An 18,051-nucleotide genomic window follows, 5' to 3' on the forward strand; every position below is an offset into this window, starting at 1 on the left:
CCATGGTTATAGTTACAGCCAGAGCCTGGTGTGCAGAGCCAGGGACACTGCTCAGCTCTGAGGAACATTTTGCCCTCCAGAAGGAAGAAAGAGGCCCCACCTGCAGCCTCCTTTGGGGAGGAACAGACAAGAGAGATGCCAGAACTGACCAAACAGAGGATTCCATCCCATACACCTCATCCTCAGGATAAAGTTGAGGCATCACAAGGGTCAAACCCCTTCCTGCTTCCCCTTCTTCCCCTCTCCCTGTTCCCTTCAGCATCCTGGGAGGATTCCATCTGTTCCTCTGCCTGTGCTCCTGATCCATTCCAGCCTGGATCTGTGTGTTTCTGCCTCCAGCTCCCAACTGCTGCTGACCCCAGGATTCCAGCCTGGACTTTCCCAGGGCTGCCCTGCAGCCTCAGTGGGGATGGGAGAGTTACTGGGGGAAAGGGGAAGGAACCTGGGATCAATTTCCCTGTATATTTGTATAGATTTAGTAATTTTTCCTATTTATCATTCCTGTCCCATTAAAGCTGTGCAGTTTAGTTTCCAACCCATCAGTCTCTCTCCCTTATTCTCTCTCCTTCCTTTATCAGGGAGGAGAGAGAGAGATTGCCTACAAGATGGGCATCCCTCCAGTCATTCCTACACACATCCTCAGACACACAGGAACACAGAAATCCACTGGGATCCCACACCACTGGGAATCCTCACAACAGGTACTCACCACCTGGAGCAAGAAGAAAGGAAAAGCCCTTTGCAAAGTTGTTAAATACATGGGAAGTCCAAGGAAAACCTGGAGAAGCCTCTTGTAAATTACTTCAGAGTCTGGCTTATGCTTTAGGATAACACAGTAAACAAGATCTTATTTTTTTTTATTAAAAGAAGTTTCTAACCACCTGCCAGCACTAAACACACATGAAAAAAAAAAAGACATCAGGTAGTGCATTACATGAAAAAAAAAGACATCAGGTAGTGCATTACATGAAAAAAATGACATCAGTTAGTGCATTACAGTCAAGCTTTGGAGTCAAAAGAGGTTTCTATTTCAGAAGCAGGTTTCCTCACCTTTTAGCACTTGGAAGAAGCTACTATAAATCTGTCTGGTGTTGAAGGAATGGAGAATTACAGGAAGACAACTGCAGGCTCCAATAGGAGGGACACAGCAGTGGCTGTCAGCAGCTCAGCATCTGTTGCCATGAATTTAGCTCCATAATAACTCAGCCCAACTCAAGGCTGTATCAGAGCCCTATAAATACTCACACAAGACTAAGATTAAAAACAGAAATGCAGGTTTTGGTATCCCCACCCTCCTATCCTGCACAACCCAGGAGTGACTTGGATAAATACCTAAAGAGGCAGTGAGCTTGTTCAGGTGAATATTGAGCCTCCTCCCTCTGGCTGGAGCCAGGGCAAAATACAACCCAACAAGGGCTGACCCTCTGTGAAACCCTGCTGCCTACCCACATCCATCAGGGCATTTACAAAGAAATAAAAAAAAAAAAAAAAAGAGAAAGGAAAAGGCTTATCTAGAGACCAAATCAATTTTCAAACAAGTTCCTGGAAGCCACTGATTGCAATGCCAGCCTTGCAAGACCTTTGGCAGAAAGGGAAATACAGAGCTAGGTAGAGGTGGTTGTGTTCTCCAAACCTACACAAAACCACAGATAAATGCCACAGTAAGGCAGTGCTTTTTTTGCCTTGTCCTGGGGGTAGCTGGGATGTTCAGAGGTGCTGGCACAGCCAGCCTGCACTCATTTGTTCAGTCTCAAACAGCAACAACCAGGGTGAGATTTAATGGGTTCCCTGCATGGCTACAGTGACCATTAAGACACCACCAAGCCCTTGCGTGGGTGCTCTCCTTTTTCCAAGTAAACCAATACACCTAAAGGCAGCATTAATTTCACCTGAAAAAAAGGGATTCAGCATCCTAACACCTTCACATTCCCAGCTGGCAACCCCAGGGCAATCCCCAGGGGAGCTGAACAGTCTCACACAGCTGACAGTTCCCTGTGACACATTTGCAAGGTGATGCAGCCCCTACTACAGTTTATTACCCCCAGGCTTTGATTCACCTCCTGCCAGTCACACCCCCAGCTCTGCAGTTACCAAGCACCTCCACCAAGCCCAAATGGCTCAAAGACTCCCATCCCATCCCATCCCATCCCATCCCATCCCATCCCATCCCATCCCATCCCATCCCATCCCTCTCATTCCACAGGTGACTGAAGAGCTCTGATGTCAGCTCCCTAATCAATCATTTTCAAATCTGCCTTAATTTCTCCTGTGATCTCATGCCTTGTTTTCCCCAGGGAATGCTTTCCCAAGCTGGCAGGCAGCTGCCCCTCACAGCTCCTGGGGCCACCTCTGCTCCCCCCATAACCCTGAGCATTCCTGCTACACTAAGTACAGTGATTCCCAGTGATTCCCTTGAGACCTACCCAGAAAATTTTTTATTTTTATTTTTTTTTTTTTCTTTTTTTTTTTTCCCCTCTTACATATCCCCAAGGCAATCAGATCTATCCTACAAGCATCTGGGCTGGCTCAGAGGGAAGTCCCAGACCTAAGCATGCTCATCCCAGCCACCCAGAGGGCCAGGGAGCAGATATTACTTCATCCAATTCACAGAATCACAGAATGTTTAGGTTGGAAAAGACCTCCAGGATCACCCAGTCCAACCTTTGACTAACACCACAGTCAGCCACTAACCCATGTCCTCAAGGACCAGGTCCAAACACCTTTTAAATGCCTCCAGGGATGGTGACTCCACCACTGTCCTGGGCCATTCCAATGCCTGAAAACCCTCTCAGTGAAAAAATATTTCCTAATATCCATCCTAACCCTCCCCTGGGGCAGCTTCCATCCATCCCCTCTGCTCCTATCCCATCCCTCAGGAGCAGAGGCTCTTTCCCTCCTCTCCAACCTCCCCTGATGCAGTTGCACGGAGCCATCAGGTCTCCTCTCACCTCCTCCAGACCAAACACCCTCAGCTCCTCACAGGATTTGTGCTCCAGGCCCTTCCTCACCTTTGTTGCCCTTCTCTGGACACCTCCAGCACTTTTCTGTCCCTCCTATAGTGAGATGCCCAGAACTGAACACAGGACTCAAGATGCAGCCTCCCCAGTGCTGAGCACAGAGGGATGGGATGATCACCTCCCTGCTCCTGCTGGCCACTCAGTTCCTAACACAAGCCAGGATGCCATTTGCCTTTTGGCCACCTGATTAAGTTGTCACACAACACCCCCAGGTCCCTTAACCACACTTCCCCAAGTCTGTAGCTCCCCATGGGGTGGTTCTGACCCAGGTGCCAGACCTGGCCTTGCTAAACCTCATACCATTGGTCCAACCTAAGTCCCACTGTAAGGCTTCCCCACCCCCCAGCAGACCCACACACCCCCCCAGTTTGCTGCCATCTGCAAATCTACTGAGGGTGCACTCAATCCCCTCATCCCAATCATTATTGAAGAAGCCCCAGCACTGAACCCTGGGGGACACCACTGGTGTCACCACCCAGATTTAGTTCCATCACCACCACTCTTTCAGCCTGACCATCCAGCCTGTTTTTTATCCAGTGCAGGGGGTGTTTATCCAAGCCAAACAGTTTCTGAAGAAGAATATCCCCAGACAATGTCCCCAGCTCTGCCCTCACCACTGGGAGAGGCAGCTTCTTGTAGAAGGAGATCAGGCCCTGCCTTTCATACCCCATGCTGGCTGATCACTTGGTTATCTTGGATGTCCTGTGTGCTGGTACTCAGGATGCCCTCCAGAACCTTTCCTGGCACTGAGGTCAAACTGACAGCTCTGTAGCTCCCCAGATCATCCTTTTGGCCCTCCTTGTAGATGGGTGTTACATTTACCAGTTTCCAATCAACTGGGACCTCCCCAAGTTGTGCCAGGGGAGGTTTAGGTTGGACATTAGAAAGAATTTCTTTCTGGAGAGGGTGATCAGGCATTGGAATGGGCTGCCCAGGGAAGGGGTGGATTCTCCATCCCTGGAGATATTTCAAAAGAGCCTGGATGTGGCACTCAGTGCCATGGGCTGGGAACCACGGGGGGAGTGGATCAAGGGTTGGACTTGATGAGCTCTGAGGTCCCTTCCAACCCAGCCCAGTCTGTCAGGATTTAAATCCTCACAAGGTCTCTTTTCCCAGGCAACTCTCAGCAAGACAAGAGGGCACAAGAGGTCTCAAGTTGTGCCAGGGGAGGTTTAGGTTGGACATGAGAAAGAATTTCTTGCTGGAGAGGGTGCTCAGCCATTGGAATGGGCTGCCCAGGGAAGGGGTGGATTCTCCATCCCTGGAGATATTTCCAAAGAGCCTGGATGTGGCACTCAGTGCCATGGGCTGGGAACCACGGGGGGAGTGGAGCAAGGGTTGGACTTGATGAGCTCTGAGGTCCCTTCCAACCCAGCCCAGTCTGTGATTCTATGATAAATAGTGGAGAGTGGCTTGGGGAGCACTTCTGCAGCTCCTTCAGTACCCTCAGGTGGATCCCACAGACTGCAGCACACCAGGGCACTGAGCATTTCCCCCCAGACTCTGGGGGCCTCATCCTGCTCCCCATCCTGACCATCCCATTCAGGGAGCTGGACCCTCAGGGAGCAATTGGCATTGATGAAGAATGAGGCCAAATGAGCACTCAGCAGCTCAGCCTTTTCCATGTCCTCAGTCACAAGTTTCCCTCCCAGGTCAAGCAGAGGGGGGAGATTCTCCCAAGCTGTTCTTTTGCTGTTTACATATTTCTAAAACCTCTTTTTATTCTTTTTAATGATACTGGCCAGATTTCATTCCAGCAGGGACACCTCCCACTAGACCAAGCAGCTCCAAACTCCATCCAACCTTCAACACTTCCAGGGATGGGGCAGCCACAGCTTTTCTAGGGAACCTGTGTCACAGTTCCCATGGGAAGGCATTTCTTCCTAATGTCTGCACTGGAAGAGGGGACATTTAAACCATTCCCCTTCACCCCATCACTCTGTGTCCTTCTAAAATGTCTCCCCAAAGCTTTCCTGTAGCCTCTTTCAGCCTGTGGGGACAGTAAATAACCCAGCACAGGGCAACTTAATGTGACTGACAACTACAGAGCTGGAGGTAGATGCTGCTGCATCTTCTTCTTACCCTTGAAGTAATTAATCAAGGAGCTGAAGCTGAGCTCTCCCTCCCTTTCCTTGGGTGTGCAGAGCCACAGAGGATGCTCTGAGCCTGGGTCTGTGAACCACAGCAAACAAGCTGAGATTTACTTTAGGAGAGCTCCTGCTCAGGAACTGTCAGCCCTCCCCTAAGATGTGTAGGAATTGGAGGGCAGAAGAGGGCATTCATCTGCCAAATCACCAGATGGAGCCTCAGCAGGATTTTAGCACTGGGCTGGAGGCCTTCAGAGGAACTAAAACCACTGAGAACTACTCCTGAGCCACGTTACCTCTCTTCTGAGGAAGGTGCTTGCTGAAGCTCTGCACCAAGGGCACACAGGACACTAATGGAGTAGACATTCCTGCTGGAGGCCTGGCTCTGCTTGGAGATGCTGTCTCCTAAAATTCAAGTTCTGGCTCTGATGGCTCTCCTCAAAGAGGGTGAGATCCTGCCCTCAGGCTTCTGCTGCTGCGTGAGGCTCCCAGAGCAAAGTGATCTCTATAATTACTCCTATTACTGACAGGAAGAAAAGCAGCTCAACAGAGAGGGGCTCAGCAGCTCAGTGGGGCTTTGCTAATTCCTGAAGCTTCCTGTGCTGACAGGGATCTCAAGGGATGGGAAAAACCACAGAGAGGAATTTTTCAGCACCACACAACACATCTCCTGGATGAGAAGCACTCCCCAGCCCTGTGCCACGAGGTCCAGTGCACACCACAGGCACCCATGGGAAAGCACAGAATTTGGTCCTGCACCTTGAGGGCCACCCAGCCCACCACACACTGGGGACTTCTTGGTGACAAGAGGTGGATGTGAGGCAGGATTTAGGGAGCTCTGAGCAGAGAAGTGATCCTCCTTCCACAATTCCCAGCAGCCCTCTCCAGCACCCCCTGTCTCTGGATGGAGCATCTGCTGAAGGTTTCCTGTTTCTGGGTGCTATGAGACTGGAGGAGAAGCTGTCACACATCATGCAAAGCTCATTCCACTTGAGCATTTCCTGAGAGTTAAAAGATGACCTGAGCTTTATGAACACTGCCTTGGTTGAAATGTGACTTAACTTCACAAACTTGTTTTCTCACATCCTCATGGGATGAGCTACAAGAGACCCAGGGAGGGCCAAGCCTCCAACCAGACCTCCTGTTGTCCTGAGTGCAGAATCCATGTTTCAGAACCCCCTCCCAATGCTGTTATCTGATGTTAAGATGATTAATGGGAATGATGAGTAGCCCAGAACATCCCAAATCCCCTTCATTTCCACCCCCAAACATATATATGTGGAGGAAATGGAGGACTTTGGACATGTAAGGCACTGAAGGTCAAAACTTTACTGTAAATAATTCTGGTCTAACCAGACACTTTCTGCACACTCACCTGTAAAATCTGTAGCAACAGAACTGCCATCACATTGCAATCTCCCCAGGGCACAGCACCTGTATTCCTAATCCTAATCCTAATCCTGTATTCCTAAACAGGACAAGCTAATGGATGCACAACTTAAATCAACCAAATAACAGGCAAAGGGAAAATTGTGATTTACACTGAAAAGCTCTGTGTTTGCTTAAGGGACAGATTTGACCAAACTTCAGCAAAAAAAAAAACAACAAAGCAATGCAACATACAGAGGATCAGATGGAAGTCATCCTCACTCACAGTACAATTCACTGAGAAGTGAGCAAGGCAATATGGATACACAGGGAGGCACAGAAAATGCCTCCCAACAGCCTAAAGTGCTGCTTTGCTCTTAGCACTTCTGTTTTATAACAAACAGGCTGTCAGCTCTGAAAGAGCAACCCAGCTGCTTTCTGTATGGGAGTCACAGGGAGCCTCACTTGGTGCAGAACAGATCAGCTGGGGCTTGCCAGGAGAGGCTGGAAATGCTGCCTGGTGCTCTGCACTACACCTGCAAGAAGCAGCTTTTAAAACTGATTGATTAAATATTTCAGTTTCAACTTCAGCAATTCATCTCAGCAGTCTTTCACTGATTTGTATGCTTCAAAGCCAGAGAGATAATCCCTTAATTATTCCCTTGCTCTCCTTCTTCATCCACAGTTTATTTCAAAATAACCACAGGGCTGTACTGATGGGCAGGAATGAACCCCTGGCTCATCTCCCAGGGAGCTGCCCAGGTTTTTGGGAGGCTGCCCACCTCAGAGCCAGCAGACAGTTTGATCCTTGTGGCCAACCCATGCAAATCCCTCCTGCAAAGGTGTTTCAGTAGAGAACATGGCTCAGGTTTTCAAAGCAAGCCATGAAGATGCTGGCCCTGATTCTTTGATTGGTCTTTCCAGGGTTTCAACCCCCCAGCCCTACTTTTGTTACCCCAGAGAAAGCTCTAAACTTCTACATTTTATCCCATAGGTTCTCTAGATGCATGAAAAGGAGAAACTTTGTGCTTCTATCTGAGATTTCAGTAGTTCCCAAGAAAGTGTTATCCAAAAGGAGCTTCTAAGAGGGAGAATGAACCATTCTCTGCAAATATATAATATTAAACAAAGCTGTGGTAACTCATAAAAGGCTACAATGAGCATTTGGAAGAGACAGGAGCATTTTTACAACTTCTACAAACTCAAGACAACTAAAATGCTCAGTGCTGGGCTCAAGCACCATGGTATCACCTATGTTAGGACATCATGGTTCCCAGGACCAAAGTCCAGGCACAGGGCCAAGGCAAACCTCTCTGCAAGGCCAGAGAAACTGTGCACCAGATGAACTCAGCCACCTGAGGAAGCATCTCTTCCAGCAAGAGACCTCTGTTGAACCAAAGCCAACAGTTATTTTAACATCACACCCTTTTCTTGGGTTTTTCCCACTTCAAGTGACTTCTAAAGCTGGCAGGATTTCTGGGGTCTGAGCTTGGTTTCTCATAGCCTGGGATCAATTTTATCCCTAGCTTGATAGGCACTGAGCACTTCCTGCCAAATCCCAAGAGCCCTCAAGTCCTTCCTGGCTGCTTTAGTCCTTGTGAAGTGTGGGATGCAGATGAGGACAACAAAGAAAAAGGGTCTGGGGCAAGACAATGGAGAAGGAGTGAGAGACCCCAGGTATTCTGATGGATACAAGGATTCCCAGTGCTGTCCATCAAACATGGCACTGTCAAGGAATAAAACTTCACCCACTCCTACACACACTGTAAAGGAGAATCCAGGCTCCTCCTTCCTCCCCTCAGCAGCTACCAACAAAAGAGGATCCCCAAAATCTCATTCCTGTTTGAGGGGACCCACTTTAAGATCCCCCCCAAACACCACCTGATTTTTGTTTAGAACCACAGAATCATTTTGCCTGTAAAAGACCTTTAAAAAAAACCATCAAGGTCAACCATGAAACCAGCACTGCCAAGGCCACCACTAACCCATGTCCCCAAGCACCACCTCTAGACTTTTTTTTGAGGGAAAGCTGGAAATGAGGAGGATGATGGCAGGTGACAGACCTGCACACAGTGACACATGACACAGAGAACAAGGCCAGATTCAGCCTTTGCCACTTACCTGCTCAGTTTTAAGCACTGAAACATGCAGATGCTTTGAAATAAAAGGTTCCAGAAATAGCCTGCATAGCAAGTTTAACATTATTCTGCTTAGAAAGCACTCTGTGGTGAAGGAGAGTGTGCACCATGCAGTGCCCTGCACTTACCTGTGTCATAGTGAACTATCAGGGAGCTGGAATATTCCCCAGTCTTCTGTGAGTGAAACTCCACTGTTACTTGCATGGCATCACCAATGGCAAGAGTCCCAACAGAGGGACTGACAGAGAAGGGGCTGAAAGGCAGAAAGAGACATCAGGGCTATTGTGGGAGGTGTGGGGACTCTGGTCCTTTTGCAAACACTTCAGCCAGCAAGGCTGGTTTGGAGGAACCACACCAGAGTCAGTAAAACAGAACATAGAGGATCAGGGTTCCAGCTCTCAGAAGATCCTACGGGATTAAAAGGACCTTGTATCCCCCAAAACTCTGCATCCAGTTCTCTGCAGTGAGGCTTGAGGGTCTGACTGCAAGCCCCACCACCAGAAAGTGGTTTTTGAAGAGCAAAGTGACAGCAAGGACTAATGGCACACAGAACCTGACACTGACTCCCTCAGGAACCTCTCTTCTCCTGCCACCCATAAACCTCACCTCAAGAGATGCAAATGTCAAGGCAATATCTGTCCCAAGAAGATTAGAGGGAGAACAAAAGTCTTCCTTGCAGACCAGAGAATAATCACCATTTAATTTGCAGAATTTTTAATTTGGTTTTACCATGAAAACAACCTGGTTTAGTCTAAGAAAGGGCACATTTTATCAGCATTTCAAAGAAAGCTGCTCTAAGAAAACAAACTATCAGAAATATATGAATGAGTGCAAATGCAGATTAGAAGAATACCCTGGCATGGAACCAAGACACCAAAGGACAATGCCATTTATAGGCTGAGCAATTAAATACCCAGCTAATGAAGCACCAGGAACAGGAGCAGAGCAACAGGAGTTTAACAGGTTTCCTGTGCATTCCCAGGCAACATTGAAAGTCTGGCTTGCACCAGCCAAATTCTGTGCAATGTCTTGGAAATAGTCATGAAAATATGTTGATGCACTTGAGATTTAGATATGAGCAGTTTTGATTTGTCAGCTTTTAGCTGACAAACACACAGCTTTATTGCACTGGGAGAAACCAGATGAAATCTGCTCCTGCACCACAGCACCTGAGCTCCATGGCTCTTGTACAGCCCCACAAAGGAAACAAAAGTTTTCCTTTTAGTGCTTTGCTGGTGGTCAATCTGACACCTTAAAAACAAGTTCTGGAGTGTTTTACCATGAATGCAACACATATAAAAATAATGAGAGCACCTGAAGCCCCCTGCAAACTGACCTTCCTTATGTCAGGGGTGACAGGTGAGGAAAGTGCTGGAGTTTCTGCTCATTAAGGGGCTATTGCTGCAATTAGGGGTCTGACCTGTTCCAGTTTAACTCCTGAGAACCTTGGCACTGCCTGATGGGGGAGCACTGGGCCTGCAAGGGTTACCTGGAGCCCTGAGACTTTGAAAGGAGGAAAGACACAGCACCCCCAGCTGCAGAGCTCCTGCTTGTGCACTAAAGGATGTGCCAGGAGTGCTGCAGGTGTCTGAAAGTGCTGGGGTGGGATCAGCACCTGCTGTGGGAAAGGCACAGTAATTTTTTTTTTTTCTCTCTTTTTCTTTTGTCAGAAGAGCTGATAGTTAAGGGGAATCCCCCAGCACTACCTCCTATCCCATTACCTTCCTACTCCTTCACCCTACATCCTCCTGCCCTCAGATGGCTGGGATGGGAATTCAGAGGATGCCTAAGAAGGGAACTTCACATTTTCAAGTTATCAGAAGAACAGGGATCCAAGTAAGTTGAGGACTCAGTTCTGAGGCCTGAGAAACCAAGCCCAACTCAGACTCTGTCTCTCCCACAGCTCACCCCATGCAGTACCCACAGGACAGCTCTGTTACTGCTGTATCCCTCACACAGATCTGGTTCTCCAAGACCCAAAGATGCAAGTGCAACAGAACTCCTCTGAATTTCCATCAGCATCACTCAAGCTGCTCCCTGCAGCCTCCTGAGAAGAAGAGTTGCTAAGGAGGCATTCCTGACACACTGCAACAGCCACATGGAAACCTCTGCTATGGGATGAAGCTGGCAGGCTAAACCCTGGCTTTTTATCCATTAATTGTGAGCTGTTCTTTAAGATGACTCTCATCCTGTTAGATCTACCCTTGGAATGAATCACTACTGCTCCTGAAAGTCAGTAAAAGTGTTGGAGGGGGTTTTTTAATAGCTGGTGATCTCCTAACAGGTTTTTTACCTATCTCCATTTGGTTGTTTGCTTTGTTGTACAACATCTAAACTTTCACAGGTCCAGATCTTAGGGGTTGGACTTGATGATCTTTCAAGGTCCCTTCCAACCCTGGGCATCCTGGGATCTCCCAATGGGACTCAGCAGCTGGTATGAACTCATCCAGCCACATCAATCTGGGAGAAAGCTTCCCACCAGTTCCTGCTGAGATCTTGCCTGTTATTGCCCTTCAGAAAGGGAACAGCACTGGATCCATAAGCAATTCCATCATGATATTATTTCTGGCATTTACACCTTGCTGACTTTCACCAGGCATCAGCTCCCCTTCTTGACAGAGCTGCACAAAAGTTATGTCCCATGAGGACACCAAAGGCCAAATATTCCTGACATAACTCAGAGACACAACTGACAAGGGGACAAAGATGGTGATTTTGGTGACTCAGGCTCTCAAACCACCATGAAACCTTTTCTCCTGCAAGCACAGATTTGGTAAATGCAGTGTGCAAGGAGGCTGCAATATACTTGAGGTCTGCTTATCTTCTACAACCAAAGTGTCTTTGTTCTTTAATTTGTGTTATGAAATCATTTGAGTTTGGGAGAATTGATTTTATCAAAAGCCACCTCCAGCCCCAAGGAAAACAGTAAAATTCCTGCTGATTGAATCTGTCAGTCATCTGTCCACTAAGATCTACTGCAAGAAAAATCCAAAGATCATTTAACCTCAGAATGTATCATATTTTTTGGTCATGTTCTAACAGCCAAAGTCAAGCAGTAGAACTCTATAGTTAACTCTATAGTATTCAATTACTCCAGCAAACTCAGTCTGTCAGGCACCTAAGACTCCAACTCTGTGCTGAAAAATCCTGTGGGAAGTCTCACAAGCTGCATCTTCCCCTCTTTCACTGCCCCAGACTGTTTTCATATTCTTAGGTGGTCTTTGTACAGCCTGGGGTAACTCTTCAACCCTACACCTCCTTCAGGGGAGGGGTGCTACAAGCACTGTTTGTTGGAGGATAATTTCCTTTCAGCTCTTGGTGGGGCTTTTAGCTCAGAGTGATCCTCTCCAGCTCCTTAGCACAGCATGGCAGAATGTCTGTAATGTCAGTGCTGCCCTGAGAGCTGCTTCCAGGCATCACTTGCAGTGTAAATGTACTGGAATGACATTTATCTCCATGAATGTCACCAAGCAGAAACTCATTATTCCCACCTTAACAATGGGAATGACAGGAAGAGGCTGCCTACATTTATACTCTTCTTATTTTTCATTACCAGGCAGGTAAGAGGTGGGTGTGGGCCTGAGGAGGGAAGACAGGCACAGCTCCATAGAATCATAGAATCCTAGAATCCTAGGGGTTGGAAGGGACCTGGAAAGATCATCTAGTCCAACCCCCCCTGCCAGAGCAGGGCCCCCTAGAGTACATCCCCTAGGAACGTGTCCAGGTGGGTTTTGAATGTCTCCAGTGAAGGAGACTCCACAACCCCCCTGGGCAGCCTGTTCCAGGGCTCTGTCACCCTTACAGTAAAAAAATTTTTTCTGATATTCAACTTGAACCTCCTATGCTCCAATTTACACCCATTACCCCTTGTCCTATCACTGGTCACCACTGAGAAAAGCCTAACTCCATCTCCCTGACACTCACCCCTTACATATTTGAAAACATCGATGAGGTCACCCCTCAGTCTCCTTTTCTCCAAACTAAAGAGACCCAGCTCCCTCAGCCTTTCCTCATAAGGGAGATGTTCCACTCCCTTAATCATCTCAGTAGCTCTGCTCTGGACTCTTTCAAGCACTTCCCTGTCCTTCTTGAACTGAGGGGCCCAGAACTGGACACAATACTCCAGGTGTGGCCTCACCAATGCAGAATAGAGGGGGAGGAGAACCTCTCTTGACCTACTAACCACACCCTTTCTAATGCACCCCAGGATGCCATTGGCCTTCTTGGCCACAAGGGCACATTGCTGGCTCATGGGCATCTTCTTGTCTACCAGGACCCCCAGGTCTCTTTCACCTACACTGCTCTCCAGCAGCTCAGCCCCCAACCTATACTGGGACATCGTGTTGTTCTTCCCCAAATGCAAAACTCTCCACTTCCCCTTGTTGAATTTCATCATGTTTCTCCCTGCCCAACTCTCCAGCCTGTCTAAGTCTCTCTGAATGGCAGCACAGCCTTCTGGTGTGTCAGCCACTCCTCCCAGCTCAGTGTCATCAGCAAACTTGCTGAGGGTACATTCTATACCCTCATCCAAGTCGTTGATGAAGATATTGAACAACACCGGTCCCAGTACCGACCCCTGAGGGACTCCACTGGTCACACACCTCCAACCAGATTCTGCCCCATTGACTACAACTCTCTGACTCCTTCCTTTCAACCAGTTCCTGATCCACCTCACTACCTGATCACCAAACCCATACTTGATCAACTTATCTACAAGGATGCTGTGAGAGACGGTGTCAAATGCTTTACTGAAATCAAGATAAACCACATCTACTGCTCTTCCATCATCTATCCACCTAGTAATTTCCTCATAGAAGGCTATGAGGTTAGTCAAACATGATTTACCCTTGATAAAACCATGCTGACTGCTCTTGATGACCCCCATGTCCTTGATATGCCTGCAGAGTGGGCTCTGCTTTTGTGGGGTGGTTTTTTCCTTGAAGTTTTCTCCTATGAAGTGGTCAAAATGTGTCCCTGTTTTCTGGTGGATGCCATGGCAAGGGAGAGCTCTGCCCAAGAAAGAGGAGAAGGATGAACTGGCCCCAGGGATTCACTTCAGAGCTCTTCCCTGCACTGAAACACAAACCAAAAAAAAATATCTAAGTCCTTAGAAAAGGAGTTAACAGCCAGGAACAGCTCCATGAGGGGACAAGATGCAAGAGCTGAGCTCTTAGTACTGACTGAGGGGAAAGGTTAGGATTGGAGATGGGCTGAAAAATGCACTGAAGGTGGAATCAGGTGGTTCAGCTTGATGCTGTGGAAAAGGGAATCCAGAGAAAGGAGGCAAAGTGACACAAGCAGCACCATGCCTGGGGAACAGTGGCACCTGCAATTGGCTTCTGAATGGGCCAGAAAACAAAAAGTGCCTCAGCTAAAAGACAGATTTAAAGAAAAAAGGATGCAGAGGTCAGCTGATGGGGCTACAAGCTCAGACATAGCTTTCATTCCCTTCTGCTCCACTAACCACCCTGCCCCTCTCAGACAAATCCCACACCAAAGCTGTAACATGGTGCTCAGTCTGGCTTCAGCAGAGCTTCAGATCCTTGGGCAGCAGCAATTCCAAACATTCAGCTTCAGGTGCTTGAGTTCCCCACTAAGGAACAGACCACAGCCCTGCTGGATTGGGGTCTGGAAGGCTGGCACTCCTTTCCTCTACTCCTTAGGCCATAATTCTCCATTATTGCATCTCATATTTATACTTTAAGCTCTCCAGGACAGGGAATGTAACTGAAAACTCTCCAAAGCAGAGTTTTAAGCATTCTGTCATGCTAATAAATCATCCAGTTATTCTGTATGTCAAACAAAATAATTAGTGACACTGAACTAAAGCTTCACTACCTGTGTTAATAAGGATGATGCTGGGTTGGAAATGAATCCCCTAACAGCAGTAGGAGTTAATCCTCTCCTGTGAAAGGCTCTGTAAATCTATTTGTACCAAGACAGCTGCTAAGCCATGGCTTACTACACCTGCAGAGCACTGTCTGACTCTCAAGCCAACTCCTTGTGGCAGCTGGAAGGCCAATTCTTTACTGCTGGGCTCACCAGGAGGTACCTGAGCACCTCCTCATAGCACAAAAGAAACCAATCACTGATCTTAAGAGACTCAACCACCAGTGTGAAAATTCACAGATATGGCAGAGTCCAGAGGCCCTGAGCCAAGCAGGAGAGTTGGTGACATGCAGAGATGTGTCTCACAGCATGAGCCCCAGCACTGGCTGGAATAACCTCCCCACTGCCTCACCATCCAGGGAGAAAATGGTTGGTTCAGGTCTTGGGCTGCAAAGGGACATCCTGAGCTGGCCAAGAGGAGGGAACACTCACTGGGATGGAGAACAGCAAACTGGGGAGTAGGCAATGCACTGGAGGGCTGGGAGGGACCACAACAGTGAATTACACAGAGTTCAGGGATGGAAAATGCAAAATCCTGGATTTAGAGTGGAATAGTGCAGGCCAGACACTCACAGAACAGAAAATGTTTCCAGAGAAGAAGGTTCTCAGGGACTGGAGACAAGATACACAAGGAGATGCTGAGATAAAGGGGCTTGGACAGCCTTGAGAAGTTGTGGCTGCCCCCTCCCCAGAAGGGTTCAAGGAGATAGAATGGGACTTTCAGCAACCTGGTCCAGTGGGAGATGCCCCTGACCATGCCAGGGGAGTGGGAACCAGATGGTCTTCAGGGCCCCTTCCAGCCCAAACCTGTCTGGGATTCCATGAAAGATGAGGGGTGATCCTTCTTTGACCTGCAAACCTGATCCAGCTTTGGCACTGGCCTTGCTTTGAACAGGGTGCTTGCTCAGATGATCTCCATCAGTCCCTTCCAACCAAAGTTATTCTTTGGTTGGAAGTTATTTTCTAAATTTTAGTTATTTTCTACAGCATCCCAGTATAGGTTGGGGGCTGAGCTGCTGGAGAGCAGTGTAGGTGAAAGAGACCTGGGGGTCCTGGTAGACAAGAAGATGCCCATGAGCCAGCAATGTGCCCTTGTGGCCAAGAAGGCCAATGGCATCCTGGGGTGCATTAGAAAGGGTGTGGTTAGTAGGTCAAGAGAGGTTCTCCTCCCCCTCTATTCTGCATTGGTGAGGCCACACCTGGAGTATTGTGTCCAGTTCTGGGCCCCTCAGTTCAAGAAGGACAGGGAAGTGCTTGAAAGAGTCCAGCACAGAGCTACTGAGATGATTAAGGGAGTGGAGCATCTCCCTTATGAGGAAAGGCTGAGGGAGCTGGGTCTCTTTAGTTTGGAGAAAAGGAGACTGAGGGGTGACCTCATCAATGTTTTCAAATATGTAAGGGGTGAGTGTCAGGGAGATGGAGTTAGGCTTTTCTCAGTGGTGACCAGTGATAGGACAAGGGGTAATGGGTGTAAATTGGAGCATAGGAGGTTCAAGTTGAATATCAGAAAAAATTTTTTTACTGTAAGGGTGACGGAGCCCTGGAACAGGCTGCCCAGGGGGGTTGTGGAGTCTCCTTCACTGGAGACATTCAAAACCCACCTGGACACGTTCCTAGGGGATGTACTCTAGGGGGCCCTGCTCTGGCAGGGGGGGTTGGACTAGATGATCTTTCCAGGTCCCTTCCAACCCCTAGGATTCTAGGATTCTATGATTCTATGACTGGGTGAACTTGGCTTGTGGAGCTTGCTGCCCCAGGGCATTGCTGGGACCAAAGAGCATTTGGGGAGAGTTCAGGACTGCCTTGGCCATGGGTTTCCCAGCTCCACTGGGTGGTGCAGAATGGCTCTTCAGGTTTCTCAAGCCTTCTGTGGGTCTGTTGTTTCCCAGTGAAGCTGCCTGTCAGTCAAAATCCCCTGGTTTAGGCTTTCTGAGGTGAGATTGGGTGCTCTGGGGGTTGATTTTGATGCAGTGGAAAACACCTGTTTGCTGCCTTGGTGTTTGTGGCATCCTTGGAGGGCAGAAACTGGAAGCAACTTTCCTGCAGGGATTGAGGAATATGGGGAGGAACATCCAGAAATCTGCCTTGCCTGCATTCCAGCTGCCTGGATTCTATGATTCTCCTATTTCCTCCACACCCAGGCACATGTGTCTAGGCAGATGGTGGGCAGACAGGCATTAGAGGAACTCAGCCTGCAAGAAAGTTCCCAGTGAAGAATTCATTATGACATCTCACTGAACACAAAAGGGAAAAAAAAAAAAAAAAGAGAGAGAGAGAGCATTAACAGAGGAACTTCAGCATTTAAAAAAAAAACAACTGAATGAAAGTGGGGGTGACTTGAGCAGAGCATAATGCTACATATATTCAAAGCCTTAAATCATCTGTTTGAAATTTCAAACAGGCTTTCAGAAGTTCACAATGAAATGGAGGAGATGAGAGATGCCCTCAGCTGACAACCAAAATCACATCAGTGTTTGATCTCTGTACACACGCAATCCACTTACTCAGAATTCTGCTTCTTTTGTAGTTTCCAAGTTTTGTAATGCTTCCCCTGTTTCTTTACTGCAAATTGGGACTGAAATATTTGACTGACAAAGTTGGGAAAACCTGTATCTCAAAATCCTCTGAAGGCAGGATTCAACACACACTATCACTTAATAGAACAGTTGGCAAGTACCCTGCAACAAGATGCCAGACCTCACTGGGTATTTATTTTGGTGCTGTCTAGATCCAGAAATCTCAGAGAAAAACCACAGTGATCTGCAAGTTCCTGCCTACATGTTTTCTGGAGTAAAAAGCATCAACCTGCTTAAATAGCATCCTGCTTAAATAGCCTTGCCAGGCTTTGGTGGAAGCTCCTCTTGGACCCTCGTGTTTTACAGGAGAAAATTCTTTTTTTGAGCCCTGTTTTCCTGGGAAAAAAAAAAATGAGACAACTCAGATGCACCAAGTCAGACAGCAGGGCTTGACCTGCTGCATTCTTGACCTCAACTCCTACACCAAGACCTCTGGGACCAAGCACCTCCCAGCTCATTAAGAGCCAACTGAGCCAGTTTCCTCTCAAAAGCAGTGTCAAGAGGGCATCACCCTCTTCAGTTCAGCTCACTGGAAAACCAGTGACTGTCTTCTGGGACCAAGAGGAGCAGTACAGGCTGTCCACAACACAATTCACAGCAAGCAGTTGATAAGGGGACCACTGGGATGCCCTGTGCTGATGCCCCCCCAGATAACTGGTGGGTATTTGGCTGCCAGTGGTCCTTACTTACCCCTTGCAGAGGCTGCAAGCTGACTGCTACCAGTTCCACTTGAACTGAGCTGCTGCCTGCCATGCTGAGCCCTACACAGCCCAAGGGCACTCAAGCTGCCTTTCTGCATTTGCTCTTTCAAGCTACCAGAATGGGTCTTGCAAGATGCTGAGCAGGAGACAGCACAGCCCGGGATGCTTTGCTGCAGAGCTTTATTCAAGGTTGCACCGTGCTTAAAACACTATAAAGCAACTACAAAACCCTCCATTTCCAGCTAGAGCTGCAGTACAGCAGCTCAGAGCCTCTG

The 18,051-nt window shown here is 48.1% G+C and overlaps 1 protein-coding gene across 1 annotated transcript in view; it reads right to left on the reverse strand.

Moving 5' to 3' along the window:
• HYDIN (HYDIN axonemal central pair apparatus protein) overlaps window positions 1-18,051 on the reverse strand; it is a 164,802-nt gene that overhangs the window by 125,638 nt on the left and 21,113 nt on the right. The window contains exon 8 of the mRNA XM_071757067.1: window positions 8,739-8,863. Coding sequence (XP_071613168.1) covers window positions 8,739-8,863 — 125 coding nt within the window. The remainder of the gene's footprint in view (window positions 1-8,738; window positions 8,864-18,051) is intronic.

This window comes from Heliangelus exortis, chromosome 13 (genome assembly GCF_036169615.1).
Source record: "Heliangelus exortis chromosome 13, bHelExo1.hap1, whole genome shotgun sequence".
In the NCBI taxonomy this organism is placed as follows: Eukaryota; Metazoa; Chordata; class Aves; order Apodiformes; family Trochilidae; genus Heliangelus; species Heliangelus exortis.